The sequence below is a fragment of the Rhinatrema bivittatum genome, chromosome 1 (assembly GCF_901001135.1).
Source record: "Rhinatrema bivittatum chromosome 1, aRhiBiv1.1, whole genome shotgun sequence".
NCBI classification, from domain to species: domain Eukaryota; kingdom Metazoa; phylum Chordata; class Amphibia; order Gymnophiona; family Rhinatrematidae; genus Rhinatrema; species Rhinatrema bivittatum.
Genome location: NC_042615.1, coordinates 222,241,001 through 222,259,537, shown reverse-complemented (window position 1 = coordinate 222,259,537; position 18,537 = coordinate 222,241,001). Strand labels below are relative to the sequence as shown.

Here is an 18,537-nt window from a genome sequence, read left to right as displayed (position 1 = left end):
ACTCAGACATTGCTCGGGTTTCTGGTACAGACAAGAGGGTAAGTCGTGCACCTAGGAGGCATAGTGCCGGGCAGCAACTCGATGGGGCAATCAAATTTGCGAAGGGGCTGAAGTATATCCACCTTCTGCTTGGAAAACAACACATCTTCGAATTCAGGATATGGTAGGGGAAGATTGGGAATCACAGGGGGTGATCCCACCCTCCGGAAGCACGTCTGACAGGCTGTCTCCACTCAATGGGTTGTAAGGTCTCCCAGTCAAACTGGGGGGAGTGGCGCTGGAGCCACAGTTAACCCTAAGACCACTGGATGGATGGATTTCTCTAGAATGAAGAACTCAACCTTCTCTTCATGCAGGGCTCCGGTGAGGAGATGGATGGGTTCTGTCACTTGGGAGATCCTTGCAGGTAGCGGGTGATGAATAGTGGTTTCTCAGTAGCGCAAGTGGCGATGCCTAGGAGGTGAACCAAGTCCTTGACAATGAAATTTTTAAATTTTAGAGGCAGTTTTCAAAACTGTGTGGTCAGGTGAAAAGTTTGTACGTGTTCCTTTTTAAAATTTCTCACGGAGCTTTGCACCTCATTTTTCTGTGGATACTTTTTCCAACTAAAATAATGCTCATAGTTTTAAAAATCCAGAGCTATGCATGCTGTTTTCTCTCTGTTTTCTGCCTCCACAACAACGTGGGTAAAAGTAGATACCTTGTGACCCAACGCGCTAACTAGTACTCACAGACAGGATGGGCAGATTTCAAAAACCCCTCTAAATATTTACTACTATTAGTTTTTGATTGGCAGGTGTTTATTCTCTTGCTCAATCACATCATTCAGGTATAATTCTTATTTGTTTAAAAATTAAATATATATGCAGTTCAAACTATGATCCCTTATATGTTTATTCTTAATAGAAAATCAGGTGGGTAGGTAGCTGATGTTTTATATCTGTGTATTGTGTTCTATTCTGGAGTTGCATTGACTAGTTTCCTGACTTAATTTTATAATTTGTAGGGAGAGAGTCTTTTTAGTATTGATTCCTAGCTGCTTGGTTTCTATTCTGCACATAGTTATCTTTGCAATTATAACTTTGCCAAGATAGAAGTGATAAATATAACTTGAGTGTTAAATAAGATTTCATACTTTTTCAGCTACTGCTCCAAAGTGTCTTAAAAACCCGTTTACGGCTGAAGAAGATACGAGTCAAGTAGCTAATAAACAAGAAGAACCATGGCCAGCACTGGGTGACAGGATCCTTGTTACCATGGTAGAGCAACTTTTTTCTCATTTACTGAAGGTCATCAATATCTGTGCTCATGTGATTGATGATGTGGCTCCTGGTCCTGCAATTAAGGTACTTTGTTTTATAACTATATTTATGTAATCATCAAAATAACTTACCACTCCTTATAGCTATTTTTCTTATCTTTATATCAATTTAAAATGAGGAGGAACTAGTTTTCTTCTGTTCATTTCTCTATTTCAGAGTTAGAGTTATTTATATTGGTCAGATAAAGACTAGATCTATCAGTTTTGTAAGAGGTTCTAAAAAGGATTTGTTCATTTATCATATGTAGTTAAACCACTTTACAGATGTAACTTGTTATAGGCTGGTGTAAAGCTTATAGTAAAACTCTAAAATAACAATCCACTGCAAAATTTAACTCTCAGGGTAGGAATTTCTCCAGCACTCATAAGCAGAGGTGAAGCTGCAGTGGTTTAGCTAATATGAAATCATATAACATTTGTTGAGCTGGAGCTACCAAGGATAATCATAATTATACATTTTCATAACAATTAAACATAACCTTTTTCATGGCATAAATTACACATGTTTAACAAATAACCTTGTTGCAAAATATTAGCTTCTCATAAAGAAGATTACAGCAAAATATGGCAGTGGCAGCAAAAACTTTATAAGGATTACTTATAATGAAACATGATTTTTGTTTGCTGTAGAGAAAAAAATAGCATCTTCTATGTTCTAATTTCTGGCTTCTTATTAACTGAGAGCCATATCCTTTTTATTTCTTGGGCAGATTTTCTCAAGATGGTTGGAATGCCTCTTTGGCTTTTGAGCTGTTAGTGGCTCCAGAAGATGTGTATCGCCCTAGATTTGCCCTTTGCACTGTAATGATGGAGCTGAGATCCAGCTGAAGTCTAATCTCATGTCGTCTTTCTCTCCTCTAAACTCATGTGGGATATTCAGGCAGTTCCATTAGTCACATTTATTGAGGGCATGAGTTTACAACAGGAAATGGAAATTCTACAAAAGTGAGAGTATGTGATTGAACCTTGTCCTAAAAGTTAGAGGCCATGATAGGTTTGCTGTATGAGTGGTTGAGCGGGGGCCACAGTAGTAGGGGTGTTGAATCTTTAGTACATTTTCCTAATTTAATTTCGAAAAAGAAAGTTAGTACAAGTTGATACCAGTGATATCTATTCATCACACTGTTGTGTGTTCTTGGATGGCAAAGTAATGTAGTCCTCCCTCTAAACTTAGTTTGAGCATGTATTCTGTTGTGCATTTGGCTATTTATTTATTTATTTGAAACTTTTATATACCGGCATTAGTATGCAAACATCATACCGGTTTACATCGTAACTAACAGACTGAAAATACAATTAACAGGGCAGGTAGATACAGGGCGCGTAAATACAAGTGCAGAAAGTATGGAAGGAAAGAGAAGACATCAACTTTGAACGGTAACTGAAGGCTAATAAAACAAGAGACTATATACAATTTATGTACTACTTATGTGACATTGATCATATGGTTGGAGGAGAGGGAGAAGATGGGGACAGTTAATCTGGGTAGGCCTGTCGGAAGAGCCAATTCTTTAGTTTCTTTTTGAACTTAGAGTAGCATGGCTCAAGTCTAAGTATGGTCGGGAGGGAGTTCCATTGCTTGGGGCCTGCACTGGAGAGTGCACGGTCCCTTGTGGTGGATAGGTGGGCTTTTTTGATGGGTGGTATTGATAGTGTGCCTTTGTTGATAGAGCGTTGCATAGGTTAGGTCAGTTCACTGTAAGCAGTGTAACTGCCTCTTACTGTTCTAGAAAAAGTATGTTCGGGCAGGATATGTGATTTAAATCACAAATGAATGGGATTTTAAATGTGAGCTTATCTGCCTTTCCAGTCACTGTGTTGGCCGAAATATTATTTTATTTATTCAAGATGGACACTTGTAGTATTGAGCCATTTTGCTTCACAGACTTGCTTAGTGTAAGTCTCCACTGTGATAAGAGGTGACCAGAGTATTCATATCTAAGCATTTTTCTTTCTCCCATTTCATATCTATGATAGGAAAGGAGTTGTAATCCATCTATATACCGTTGTATGAAAGTTTAGGCACCTCTGGTCAAATTGTATATTTCAATGAATCTCAAAGTGAAGAAATGCTGATACATCTCTACATGGTACAAAGTTAAATATAGCACACTAAGAACTGAAAGCCTATAGACCACTGTCCTAAGACTGAAATATCCACTGAAAAGGGGACAGCAAACCAATTATAACAAGGTGAAAAGTTCAGACAAAGATAATGCAAAAAATGCACTACTATTATAGAGTGTCAGCAAGCTGGGTTTACATGCAAGACCTCTATCAAAAGAGGTTCCCTGGTCCATTCACTCATTCACCCACAGCCTACTTAAGGGCGCCAAAAATTATTTTTCAATACAGTTTTTTATTGCAGTAAAAAAACCCAACATTTCTTAATAAATCATATAATATAACATCAGTAAATCAAAATCAAGCCCCAACATCAGCTGGCATTTTGGACAATCTGCATCAGGAGGAGATTATCTTTATACATAATTTGCTCCAGCATGAATCTCTTGATCTCTTAGATATAAAAAGGTTAGTAGATCAATGCGGGAGCGAATTATGTATAAAGATAAGTTCCCCTGATGCAGGTTGTCGGACATGCTAGCTGATGAGGCTTGGTATTGATCTACTGCTATTATATTATACGATTTATTTAGCGCAGATGTTTAACTGCAACAAAAGATTGTCTTGAAAAATTATTTTTGGCACCCTTAGTGGGCCATGGGTGAATGATTGAGTGGACTGAGGAACCTCTTTTGATAGAGGTCTTACATGTACAGTGCATTCAGAAAGTTTTTAGACCCCCTTCACTTTTTCCACATTTTGTTACAGTTTTATTCTAACATGGATAATATGCATTTTTTTGCACCTCCTCAATCTACATACAATGCAATACAAGGACAAAGTGAAAAGTTTGTAGAAATTTGTGAAAAAATATTAAAAAAACAAACAAAAAACCCCAACAAACCTGAAATATCACATTTAAATAAGTATTTAGATCTTTTACTCAACAGAGGCACCTTTTGCAGCGATTACAGCTTCAGGTCTTTCTGGGTATGATGCTACAATCTTAGCACACCTGGATTTGGGGATTTTCTCCCATTTTCATCTGCAGATCATCTCAAGCTCTGTCAGATTGGATGGGCAGTGTTGAGACACAGCTATTTTGAGGTCTCTCCAGAGATGTTTGGGTTCAAGTCTGGGCTGTGGCTGGGCCACTCAAGCAAATTCAGAGACTTGTTGCCAAAGACACTCCTGCATTCTCTTGGCTGTGTGCTTAGGGTCGTTATCCTGTTGTCCCTCCAGTCTCAGGTCCAGAGCACTCTGGAGCAGATTTTCATCAAAGATCTCTACTTTTCTTTGTTTACCTTTCCCTAGAACCTGATTAGTCTTCCAGTTCCTACAGCTGAACATCCCCACAGCATGATGATGCTGCCACCACCACATGTCACCATAGGGATAGTATTTGCTAGGTGATGAGTGGTGCCTGATTTCCTCCAGGAATGATGCTTACCATTCTGGCCAAAGAGTTCAATATTGGTGTCATCAGACCAGATAATCTTGTTTCTCATGCTCTGAGAATCCTTTAAGTGCCTTGTGGCAAACTCTGAGTGGGCTGTGCCTTTCACTAAGGAGTGGTTTTCATCTGGTCAGTCTACCATAAAGGCCTGATTGGTGGAGTGCTGTAGAGATAGTTGACCTTCTGGAGGGTTCTCCCATCTCCACAGCAGAACTCTGGAGCTCTGTCAGAGTGACCCTTGGGTTCTTGGTCACCTCCCTGACTAAGGCTCTTCTGCCCTGATTGCTCAGTTTGGTTGGACAGTGGTGGTGCTGGTCCTGGTGCTTCTGAATTTCTTTCATGTAAGAATGATGGAGGCCACTGTGTTCTTCAGGGCATTTCAATGCTGTAGCAATTTTTTTGTACCCTTCCCCAGATATCTGTCTCGACAAAATCCTGTTCTGGAGACCTACAGACAATTCCTTTGACATTATGGCTTTGATTTTGCTCTAACATGCACTGTCAACTGTGGGACTTTATATATACAGATGTGTGCCATGCCAAATCATGTCCAGTCAATTGAATTTCCCACAAGTGGATTCCAATCAAGTTGGAGAAATATCTCAAGGATGCACCTGAGCTCAACTTTGTGTGTCACAGCAAAGGGTCTGAATACTTATGTAAATATATTTCAGGGTTTGTTTGTTTTTTAATTTGCACACATTTCTACAAACCTGATTTTGCTTTGTCATTTTAGAATAAGGCTATAATGTAACAAAATGTGGATAAAGTAAAGAGGTCTGAATACTTTCTGAATGCACTGTATATCTGCCTTGCTGACTCCCTATAACAGTAGTGTATTTTTGGAATTTTGTACTATGAAGAGGCTGAGCACACAAGAATAGATGCCTGATTCTTTTTCCAAAACTTTATTGATGCGGAGACGTGTCAAATAAAATCGCCCGACTCAGGCCGAGTTTCGCAGCTCTTAAGCCGCTGCCTCAGGGGCTACAAATAGAGTAAACATTCACAAATCAATAATTTACTAAACACCAATATTAGTATTATTAAGATCTCATAAATATTAAAAAGAATTTTATATAAAAATAAATAAAACATCCTTTTTAAATATTACAAAGATCTAAAATCAAATATCCACTTTACGATAAAAACTTAAAAAACATAAAAAACATAGTAAAAGTGAATTAAATGGTGGCAATCAATAAAAATCCAAATCAAAAAATTACAAATAAAAATCTATTAAGTAAACATTTTTTTAAGTAAAAATTTTTTCAAGTGACAATTATTACCTCCAATATTCAGATCAATGATACTGTTTCATCCAATAATTTGCAATGTTATGCCAGCTGTACAGAAGCAACTAAAAAGAAATCCAACCACTATTAAAACATATATAAAATTCATACAGACAAGTGGCAAAAAATATATATCATAAATACATGACTAAATATAAACTCTCATACTTTCAAATAGATATATAATTGCTAATGAATTATATATCTTGGTATTACTGGATATCTAATAAGTGTTCACTATAATTTAAATCAGAACATTTTATACCACACCCAATCATTCAAATTGAACACGATTATATCTTAGTCACATCTAGGTTCCAAGTTCTAAAGTGTTAATGCTAACATTTTAGCATAAAGGCATCCTAGTGCAGTAAATATCACATATATTTACACCAACCTAATTCTTTCTAACTAAGTCTATTTGTACCTCCCAAGTTGAATGTGAAGACATCGCTATTAATTGTATAACTCTTTCATCCTTAAATCGAATAAAATCGCTATTAAAACTCACACCTATCTTTCTCAAACTCTCAAAAATTCCTTCATAGTTTGTTACCTTGTGCATAAATGTTCAGAACGCCAACCAGCAAAACAGACCGCAGTCTCCGCTTACTTCTGATACTCACCACGTCTGATCAGCCATTTTTAAATGGTCAGTTTTGGCGCCAAAAATCGGAAGATGACTTATACCCAAGTTCTAATTATTATTAAGTTAGCCCAACATCTTTTATGATTCAATCTAAAATTCTATTCATAAAAACTAATTTTAAATAAAACTATGGTTTTATCGAGTGCTGTCAATCAAACTATCGGCAACCTCGGATTGCTAATACATTAATCAAAAGGAAAACTGATTGAAATTGTTGCATTTTTAAAAAAATATCTATCTAAAGAGTATATTTAGACCAGACATTTTTTCAAAAATTAGCGATTTTTTTGATATTAAAAACGTTTTTTTTGAAAACTCAAAACAAACCTCATGATTATTCACTGCCTAGTAAAAATACTTATTATGCCTCATGTATTTAATTGCATATCTTCTATAATTATAGAAGATCTCAAACTCCTCTATTATCTGCTTGGTATCACATATATCCAAGAAAATTATCTGAAGGTTAAAAATAATAAAATAATTTAAGAACTGAAACCAATATATAATAATAAATAATTTTAAGATTAAATAAAACTCAATAAAACCAAGAACCTCGTGTGTTATCAGTTATATCATGGGTGTGATATATGTTCTATTTCTAATGAATTACTTAATAGATTTTTATTTGTAATTTTTTGATTTGGATTTTTATTGATTGTCACCATTTAATTCACTTTTACTATGTTTTTTATGTTTTTTAAGTTTTTATCGTAAAGTGGATATTTGATTTTAGATCTTTGTAATATTTAAAAAGGATGTTTTATTTATTTTTATATAAAATTCTTTTTAATATTTATGAGATCTTAATAATACTAATATTGGTGTTTAGTAAATTATTGATTTGTGAATGTTTACTCTATTTGTAGCCCCTGAGGCAGCGGCTTAAGAGCTGCGAAACTCGGCCTGAGTCAGGCGATTTTATTTGACACGTCTCCACATCAATAAAGTTTTGGAAAAAGAATCAGGCATCTATTCTTGTGTGCTCACCTATCGGTATCATAGATCGCCTACCCCTTTGCTTTCTTGGACCATCCCTATGAAGAGGCTGTACCAGCTTCTTTTCACTTAAAATTCATTGAAACATACAATTTAACCAGGGTACCTAAACATTTATACCCAATTGTATATTTACTATCCTTAGTTGCTAGTAGATTTGGAAAGACCAAATAAGGGCAAACAAGTTAAACCCATAGATTCATAGATTAAATATAAATAAAAATTGAATCTGTGAACAGTTTAACTTGTATTGTGAATTACTATGTCAAGAATAGAAAAATAGCTAAAAGAAAAAAACAATTGAAAACCTGGATATCCTAAGTGCTGCCAAGCATAAAAGTACTTACAAATTTAGGGGGTCATTTTTTTAAAGCTAGCGCATGCGAAAAGGGACATTTCAGATGTGAAAAGTCCCTTTTCGCGTACGATAGCTAAAAAGGGGTGGAGTCAGGGAGGTGTCTGCCCCGGAAGAGGAGGAGTCGGGGCAGACGCCGTAAAGTCAGCGTGGACGGCGAAAAGGTAAGGAGCCTTTTCGCGCCCAGTAGCACCACCTTTTATGATGGCGCTATTGGGTGCGAAAGCCGGCCAGCGATCGCACTGCAGAGGTGCGATTGCTGCCGGCTTTCACAGGCCTGCCCCCCCCCCCCCCCCTGCACTGTGCGATTCACGCCACCGCGGTGTTTTAGAAAATATAGGCCTTAGTCAAACTTAATCCAGACCTCATAAAACACTTGAGTCTGTTACTCACAATACATGTTAATCAGAAAACAAATATAATATTGGATGGATGGATAGGGTGAGAAAATAAGCCACTGCTTAAAGCTGATGATATTGAATTGGCGGTTGATCTTCCCTCCAAAGAATCCAGAAGAGAGTCAGATTTTTAAGCTAGAATGAGCAACGTGTAGTTTTGAATTGTCCTTGTTATGGAGTTCATTAGCGATCTAAATTCATGGAAGTCTGATTCAAAACGTTTTTTTTTTTTGTAGTTTTAAGTTTTAAAAGAAATCAAATAGTTACACCAGATTACACTTAATGATTTGGAAATATCTGTAAGCTTTGCTTTGTGCCAGATTTCATGTGTTACAACATAGCAGTGGTTCTCAACTCGATCCTTGGGTTCTACTCTGACAGTCTGGTTTTCATACTATCCACACTGAATTTGCATGAATTCATTTATGTATTGTGTCCATTCTGTGCAAATATATCTTATGCATATTCATTGTGCACATCTTGAAAACCAGTCTGACCAGGCTGGTCTAATGGTTGAGAGCCACTATCCTAGAGGCACCAATTAGGGAATTTTTGCTAACATGCCTAGATATTAGCAGAATTATATGTGGATGCCATTCAAAGACTTTCCTTTTTTTTTTTTTTCCCTTAAACATATGATCCCTTATTCAAGGAAAAGAGCTGTACCACATCATAAAACCAGAATCTCTGCTCAGATGATTCTTTTCACTTTCTATGACAATCTCTATAGCTCAGCTGAAAGATTTACCAAATTTTCTTGTGTGATTTACCCATTGCAACTTAGCTAATAGTTATTTTATGGTGACTCGATACTGCCTTTTTCTAAGACCAGACTCTTTTTAAAGCAATCTGCAGTTCTCTTTCAGTGGCTTGAGAGTCTCATTCCAGCTGTCGTACTTGGTTTGGTCCAGAAGTTTAATGAGCTTTTTGTTCTTAATTGCTCTCTCCTGATTGTTGCTAGCAAATTTAAATCCCTGGTAGAACTTACTTTAATGAAGCTGGTGCCAGCACAAATGATGCAAGAGCATTCCATCCATTCTCTTGAGGCCTACTTGCATTATTGAAATATAAAATGAAAGGAAGATATGAAGAAGTTCATACTGTATAGGAAAAAATAAAAAAGCATCTTATTTTTTACAACTGGAGATACCTGTTAAAGTATATTAAGAAAATAGGGTCAGAGCTAATATATTACATAAATATGAATAGTCACATTTCGTGTACTCGCTGGTAAATATGTTTTTTTTTAATGTCTCATTGTTTTTGTATGGTGATGTTCAAAATGACTAGAGAAACTATGCTTTGGAATCGAACTTTGCTTGTGAATTTTATGCAGAATTTAAATGTGAGCAAAGAGAATCATATTCGTGCTACTATTTGTCAAAGTAAAGGATGCTGGGTAGGTAGGACTTAGTGTTGAAAGGTATTAACTTTTTTTTTTATATAAAGAGCTGGCAGGGTTAGTCTGTAGTAGCAAAAATGATACTCAGGCTTAACAGATTTATTGAGGTATAAGTTTGAGAGGGCAATAATTCACTTAGATGTATCTGATGAAGTGTCTTCAAAAGCTTATGCCTTAATAAATGTATTAGTCTAAAAGGTGCCAGCAGCCTGTATGCCATTTAAGCAAAGTAATTATTAAATATTGTGAAAAGAAAACCCTGTCGACTTTATAAATAGCCTTTTGCTGCCTGAATGCAATTTTGAATCCTATCTAACAGATAGTTTGCATGTCTGGATAGAAATATGTATGTAGAAGATAATTAGGCCTCTGTTCTTATTTCTGATTAATGCTTATGTCAGAGGTATGTCTGAAATTGTGACTTTTACAATAAATTAGAAATCCTACCAGCCAAACTCTTTCCTTGCCAGAAGTGAATAAAAGCACAATGGTCATTTCTGGTAAAGCCATTTAATGAAGAAAAGATTAGTAAACTGTTAAGTTTTTGGAAGATGAAATAAATATTCTGGATTACACATTTTCCTCAGGCTTTCTGATTTTCTCCTATTCTACCGCTTCATCTTACTCTGATGTCCATATTTCTCGAACAGAGACAACAGTTTTCTATTAAAGACTAACTATACTTTGTACAATTCTTAATCAGTAAAATAATTTAAAATGCCCTTTCTTCACTCCTAGGCAACGTTATCCTCCCTGACTAACCCACCTTCTTTAAGCCCAATCCGGCGCAAAGGCAAAGAAAAAGAGCCCGTGGAACAAGCAGCTGTACCTTTAAGCCCTAAAAAGGCCAGCGAAACAACTCCAGGTATGGGGAGGGCCGGGGATAGAGTGAAATGTTCTTATTTATTTATTCATTTATTCATCACAAATGTCAAATATATCTTACAACACATTTGAAATAGGAAAATAACATTCTGGACTACAAAAATGCAAAGAAGAAAATATAAATAACCATTACAAACAAAGAACATCAAGCATATTACCTAGGCCACAAATAATGGGGGTGGGGGTGAGAAATAAGTAGGTAAATATGAGGGATAAAAATAAAGGAAAAAACAGTTTATCTCCTTTATCAATGGCAGATGACAAGCTTACATTATTAAAGAACAAATTGCCATTAAGCTTATCACCAGCAGGGGTTTTATCTCTAAGAAAATCCTCTATTTGAACTGGATCAAAGAAAATTGATTCCCCTTATACTGTATTAAACATTTATAAGGAAACTTTAAAAAATGATTCAGCCCCACTAGCCAAACCATATGAATGCAAATAAAATAAAGCTCTTCTTCTTCTAGACTGAGCTGAGCATGAATGTTTGAAGATTCTAATTTTCTGAACTGTAAACAGAGCATCCTTATTCTGAAAGAACATTTTTAGCATCCAGTCTTTCTGATTTTAGAGCATAGGAGACTAATAGAATAGTTTGAATGGAAATTTCTTCCTGTGATGTCCACAAATAGAGCTGTCAAGGTTGTCCATAAGTGTTATCAAAGCCCCTCTTATTAGAATTAGCTTTCCATTTGGAGCTAGAAAAATATTAAACCTTGGATATAAGATGTAAAGCTTCCGATCCTACCTTACTTAAGTATCCTCACCATATATTTCATAAACATGTTCTTGGGGACAGACAAAGCTTGACAAAGGGAAAATAGCAAAAAACAAGTTTCTTGTCCTTGTGATTTTTTCCATTAATTTCAGCTTGCCTTAGAGGATAAAATAGTCTTTCAGAACAGCAACATTACCTGCTTGTAGGTTAGAAAGCTGTTTCCCCATAGAAATTTTCCATCATGCTCACCCAGTCTAATAGCTGAGCTATCAAACTTTTGAGGGCTGTTTCAGCAATAAAACCATATAACCGAGTCACACGTTGAGAGATTCCTCCTGTACAGGTAACTACTTTCCAAAATGTTAGTGAAATATTCATTGTAGTCCTTGGAATACTTACTAATGCGGTAGCTCCAAATTTGGGGATAGGAATCAGGGTTGAAGTTTTAATCCATCCAGAGAGCTGAGAGAACCCATTCCCTTTCAGCATGCCTTCAGGAACCCAAACCACCAGGGGCTTCATCCTCTGCTGTGCCCCTCTCACAGTTCCATCCACGGCCTCAGTTGACAGTGGTGATCCCTCTGTCTCATCATCCACATTTCCATCTCCAGTGGTGGTACCCTAGGTTATCTGCTTGGGTCCCTGCAGATGCTGGAAACTTCCTGGAAGAGAGGCCTCAGGGTTTGGCAGGGATGGAGGAATCCTTTTGATAGAGCTCAGAGATTACCTTTGAACTTGAGATAAGTGCAATCAGATGACTGTTTGGCAGTTCCCTAATATTTTCACCAGTTACTCCCCACCACACTGAAGATATCCATAGGACCTTGTACTGATGCTGGAGGCTTCGTTGGGTAGATACCCACCTTCCCATTGCTTTTGACCATGTCAACAAACCATAAAGGAAATGCAACATCTTTGGTAACTGAGAAGAGTCCAGGAACTCGGCTTAGCTCATCTGCTTGACAGTGGCCATCTTAGTTTTCCCTCTGAAATGCATATTTTCAAATAGATTTTATTTAATTTTATACTTTTTAGATTCTGTTTTCAAGGGTTTTTCATTCTGCTATGATAGCAGACTATAGGGTCCACATTTTCTTTCCATAGAATATTCATATTCCAGACAGAAATATACAGAGATGATAAAGCTTACATTTGTTAACAAATCAGCGTAAAGTAAGTCTTTTGGCTTCTTGAGTCCATTCTGTTACAGCTTCCTGAGTCCCTTGCCATCCTATGCACCTGGGGAGTGGCATAGGATGGCAAGGCAGAACTCAGAACAAGAAAAGGGCGAGGCTTCCGCCTAGCTAGCCCCCTCCCCCGCAGGTTGAGCCCTTGGGTTCTTGGGGCCAGTAGGTCTCTGCGATGGCAGTACATTATAGTGGTGAGTCTCCACAGGCAAGGCTTAGACAAGGCAGGCTGGAGATTGTGGCTGAAGACAATCAAGACTGGCTTGGCAAGCAGGACAAGGCAAGTCTGGATACAAGGCTTGGACCTGGAACTAGACAAATACAGATCAGACAAGACAAGGACAAAACTCTAATTGAATGGGATACTGGAACAGACTAGACAAGACTCTGGTACAGGCAGGACAGGACCAAATCAAGGCAGCCTGGGGCAGGAGTAGTCAAGGCAGACAAGGGAACATTGAACAAAGAACATATAACCTCAAAGGCCTCAAGGCAAGGCACAAAGCAGAAGGCCTGTAGGCCGCAAAACAAGATACTCTAGTCCTGGGGCAATTTTTGATTTGCCTCAGTACTTTCACAAATAAAATTGTGACCTAATTGTGCAAAGATCTCCAGTGCCAGTGGTGAGATAAATCCCAGTAGAGTAAATCAAATAATTACACGGTAAGTAACAGAGGGTACACTCAACACCACTACTAATTATCCAGTCAAATAATTTGATTCACACTATTGGGATTTATCTGACCACTTTTTTTGAATTTTGATAATTAGTACCCTCTGTTACTTACCGTGTAATTATTTGATTTGTTCTATTGGGATTTATCTCACCACTTATTGCTTCAGCATAATGAGACAGTTTTTATCAGAAGGATGGTGTTCCCCTCTCAGATACTGGACAGGAACTATTTAATAATTGCCTCTAAGAGGCACTGGAGATCTTTGCACAATTAGATCACAATTTGATTTGTGGTTTTCATTATGCTGAAGCCCATTTATGTCATATCTGGATCCATAATGGCGATTGACCTTCAAACTGCTGTTCCAGAATTTTAGATGCACACATCTGCACTGGGGAATAATATTGGAGCAGAAGAGAGCTGCATGAAGCAACAGTGCTGCAATTTTGGCCAGGTCCTGCCTTACCTGATGGATTAGCTGGTGGCATATCATTCCCCCAGGAGTGCACTATGATACCATCTGGTAATAACATAAGATATACCATGCTGGGTCAGACCAAGGAGCCCAGTATTTTGTCTCCAACAATGGCCAGTTGGGGTCCAAGTACATGATAGATCTCAAAAATTACAGTGTTATTAATGTCATTTGTTGTACTATATTGGAATCATTGCCATACAGTTGTACTATATTGGAATCGATTTTGCTACCCTGTAAATATTATATTGGAATTGATCTTGCTACACTGTAAATATTTTACTGCTCAGTTATCACCCCCCTTTTTTCTTTTCCAGATCCAAGTTATTTACTTCCCTGTTTTATTATAACTATTTCACTCTCTTAACCATGCTCTTATTACTGTGGTTTAAGTTCTCTCTACCGTACACACACATTGTTAAATGTAAACCGGTTTGATGTGATTCCTGTCATGAAAGCCGGTATAGCAAAATAATAAATAAATAAATAAAAAGGAGGTATATTTCTTATTGCTCATCTCCAGGGATAATACCTATTTTTGTGGACTTTCCTCCAAGAACTTGTCTGAATGTCTTTTAAACCCTGTTATGCTGGTTGCCTTGACCACAATGTCTGGCAACAGATTCCATAGTTGATTGTGCTCTGAGTGAAAAATAAACACTTTCTGTTATTTTTAATTCTGCAGGTTGTTAGTTTCATGGCATGTGCTCTTGTTTTAATATTGTTTGAAGGCGAAAATAACTGTCCCCTATTTACCTGTTCTGCACCACTCATAAATCTGTAAACCTCTTCTCCAACTGAAGAGCCATAATCTGTTTAGCCTTCCTTTCTTCATAATGGAGCCATTCATCCCCTTTATCATTTTTGTTGCCCTTATTTGTACTTCTAGTTCCAGCATGTCTTTTTTGAAATGGAGCAACTAGAACTGCACATAATACTCAGTGTGGTCGCACCATAGATAAAGGCATTTTCTCCAGTTTATCCTCTTTTCCTCTCCAAATAATTCTTAACATATTATTTGCTTCTTTGATTACTGCCACTCACTGAGCTGAGGATTTCAAAGAATTGTCTACAAGGACTTGGAGGTCCTTATTCTGGATGTTGATTTCTAATGTGGAATCCAGCACCGTATACCTGTAGTTAGGATTATTTTTCCCCATGTGCATTACTTTGCACTTGTCCACATAAAATTTCATATGTCATTTAGATGCCCAGACTTAGAGGTAGATCTTAAATAAGTACGCCGGATTTTATAAGATAAGCGCATAGCCACGCATATCTTATAAAATCCGGGGTCAGCGCGCGCAAGGCTGCGCAAAATCGGCAGCCTGTGCAAGCCGAGCCGCGCGGCCTGCCTCCGTTCCCTCCGAGGCCGCTCTGAAATTGGAGCGGCCTCGGAGGGAACTTTCCTTCCGCGTCCCCCCACCTTCCCCCCCCCCACCTTTGTTGTGCAAGTTACGCCTGCTTGAAGCAGGTGTAACTTGCGCGCACCGCCTCGGCATCCCCTGGCACAGGCCGCAGTGCCGGGGGACTCGGGACCGCCCTCCCGGCCCCGCCCCAGACCGCCCCTGACCCCCGGACACACCCCTCGGACACGCCCCCGGACACGCCCCTCCCGCCCCTTTTACGAAGCCCTGGGACTTACGCGCGTCCCGGGGCTTTGCGCGTGCCGGCGGCCTATGCAAAATAGGTGCGCCGGAGCATGCAGGGCTTTTAAAATCTAGCCCTTAGTTTCACAAAGTCCTTCCGCAGTTCCTCACAATGTGCTGCTGTTTTAACAACTTGGAATAATATTGTCAAAAATTTGATCAGCTCACTTGATACTCCTGATCTTTCTCCATTTGGAAAACTGATCATGTAATCTTACTCTGTTTCCTGTCTTTTAATCGGTTACCAATCTACAATAAGACATTGCTTCTTATTCCATGACTTTTTAATTTTCAGAGGAGTAACTCATGAAGGACTTTTTCGAATGTCATATGACCATCTGCTTATGAATCAACAGGATCAACTGTCCCCAGTGTGCTACATATTTGCCTATCCAATGGAAGAAAAGTCCTTTTGATATGAGATCAAGATGATACCCATATGGTCTAGGGTTGGCACTTTTCCTGGTTCAAAGATGAAGGAATATGCAAAGATTCACATGGTCATTTGTCTATGGGGCAAGCCTGGGATAAAATAAGATGATCAGTTGGTTCCATCTTTACTGCAGCACATCCCTTATGTTTGTTGCAAATGTAGAAGACTTCCACCTGCCAATTATTTGTATAACTGGATTCCAGTTAGATGGGAGCCCAGCTTGAATCACACTAGATGAGGCACTGATTCTGAAGTACTGGATTCCAGATAGATGTAGTTTGAAACCGTTTGCTTTAATGGTCTGTTTAAATATTTATTTATTTATTTAACAGTTTTATATACCGCAGTTCAGGTAACAATGTTACTAATCACTTCGGTTCACATTTCAACAATTACAATGACAATATAACGCATAGCTTATAATGTCTTACATAGAACAGGGGGATGAACTTGGAGAAAGTTAACAAAGAACTGGGAGATTACAACTTATATACAAATAGTTTAGAAGACCCGTATGTGAAGTCAATAGAGCTGTCATTGGAAAGAACTAGAGTCACTGTTTTGACAATCATTTGGAGAAGCAGGTGAAGGAAGTAGCGAGGGTGTAGAAGGAGGAAGGGGGCGGAAAAGTTAAACCGTGGTGATCTTACGAGGATAGAGGTTAAGAAAATGCTTGATTGAACAGCCAGGTCTTAAGTCTTTTTTTGAAGGTGGGTGTCGATTGTTCGAGCCTGAGGTCCGGAGGGAGAGAATTCCAGTGTAAAGGTCCTGCAGTGGAAAGGGCTCTTCTACTTAGTGTTGATTTTATAGGGTGTGCCTCTCTGGCCTTGTCTCATTGGTCGAGCGTTAGTGTGAGGCTGTAATGGGATCGTGAGCTCAATTGGGGTGGAATTGTGGATGACTTTGTGAATGATTGAAAGAGTCTTGTAAATATTGCAAACTGAGGGGTGTCTGATCATAAAAAATGAGGTTCATATGTCCATGCATTACTTACTAGGATTTCAATTAGTGGGCTTATGGATATTAAGGCAAGCTATCACCAGCTTCTACTTGATCCATTTTGGATATCTATGGTTGCAAATGTGTAACATTGCAGTCTATTTGGACACTGGAATTTGAGGCCCTTGAGGAATGCTGCATTTCTTTGCAGGTAAAACTAGCTTCCTGACTTACAGTGCTGCAATGAACATAGGGCTGATAACTTTTAAACAGGTGTGTGGGCGGACATGTGCGTGTATTCGTCGGCCTGCGCCCAGGGATATAGTCATTTTATAACATATGTGCAAATGTTATTTAAAAAAAAAGCCTGATTACAGCACACGTGCACAATTTTAAGTGGACATGCGCCTGTGCGTGCAAATGCCACTTCTACCATATAAGTGGGGGGATTTTAAGACACGCCGAAGCCATTTAGTTTTACCAGTTCGTTCCCAGTTCACCCAGGTAAGGAATACCAACCCCCCCCCCAAATTTAGTAGCCTCCCTTCTATGTTAGCCCCAACCCTTAAAACCCTGCTGATGGTTTTAGTTTGTTTTGTTTTATGGCTTATAATCCATCTCTAGCAGAAGGAAAATTACGTGGCAGAGAACCCTGGCACGTGCCTGTGCGCGTAAATATTTACGTGCAAATTTCAAGGTGAAATTCAGGAATGCCTATGCTCTGCTTAGACCACACCTACACTCTGCTCCTTTTTTGTAACTTTTCATTTGTGCGCGTAGCCAGAGATGCATGCATACACGGGTGGCTTTTAAAATCCACTTGGCATATGCTGGCTCAACTTGTATGCATATCCCAGTTTTGGCACACACCGGGCTTTTAAAATTCACCTTTAAGGTAAAGCTAATCAGAATACTGTGGCTTCAAATATAGAATTGCATACTGCCAGTAAAGTGTTGTAAAGATACTCTAAAATGTGTTGATGGGGTGCCTCTAGTTCCTTACAGAGTTTACATAGAAACATAGAAATGACGGCAGAAGAAGACCAAATGGCCCATCCAGTCTGCCCAGCAAGCTTTCGTACTTATTTTTCTCATACTTATCTGTTACTCTGACTGCTGAGGTCAGGGCCCTTATTGGTAACTTTTTGGTTCTAATTTCCTTCCACCCCCGCCATTGATGTAGAGAGCAGTGCTGGAGCTGCATCAATGTGAAGTATCAAGCCTAAATGGTTAGGGGGTAGTAACTGCCGCAATAAGCAAGCTACTCCCACGCCTATTTGTTTATCCAGCCTGTGCAATTTAGTCCTTGGTTGTTGTCTGAATATGAATCCTCTTTTCTTCATTCCCTCCTGCCGTTGAAGCAGCGAGCTGTGCTGTATATGTATTCAAAGTGAAGTATCAGGCTTGTAACCGCCGCAACAAGCAAGCTACTCCCATGCTTATTTGTGAATGCAGATCTTTTTTCCCACATTTCCTCTTGCCGTTGAAGCATAGAGCAATGTTGGAGTTGCATTAACCTTGTGTATGTTTATTGAATAAGGGTAATAGCCATCATTCCCGCAAGCCACCCCATGCCTCTTCTCTTCATTTCATTCCATTCACACCCTCAAGACTTTATGGGTCCACAGCATT

General features: G+C 38.5%; 1 protein-coding gene across 1 annotated transcript in view; it reads left to right on the top strand.

Annotated features, from left to right (window-relative positions):
- Positions 1 to 18,537, top strand: part of HTT (huntingtin) — a 797,032-nt gene that overhangs the window by 369,991 nt on the left and 408,504 nt on the right. Inside the window, exons 26-27 of the mRNA XM_029606726.1 lie at positions 1,144 to 1,346; positions 10,678 to 10,804. Coding sequence (XP_029462586.1) covers positions 1,144 to 1,346; positions 10,678 to 10,804 — 330 coding nt within the window. The remainder of the gene's footprint in view (positions 1 to 1,143; positions 1,347 to 10,677; positions 10,805 to 18,537) is intronic.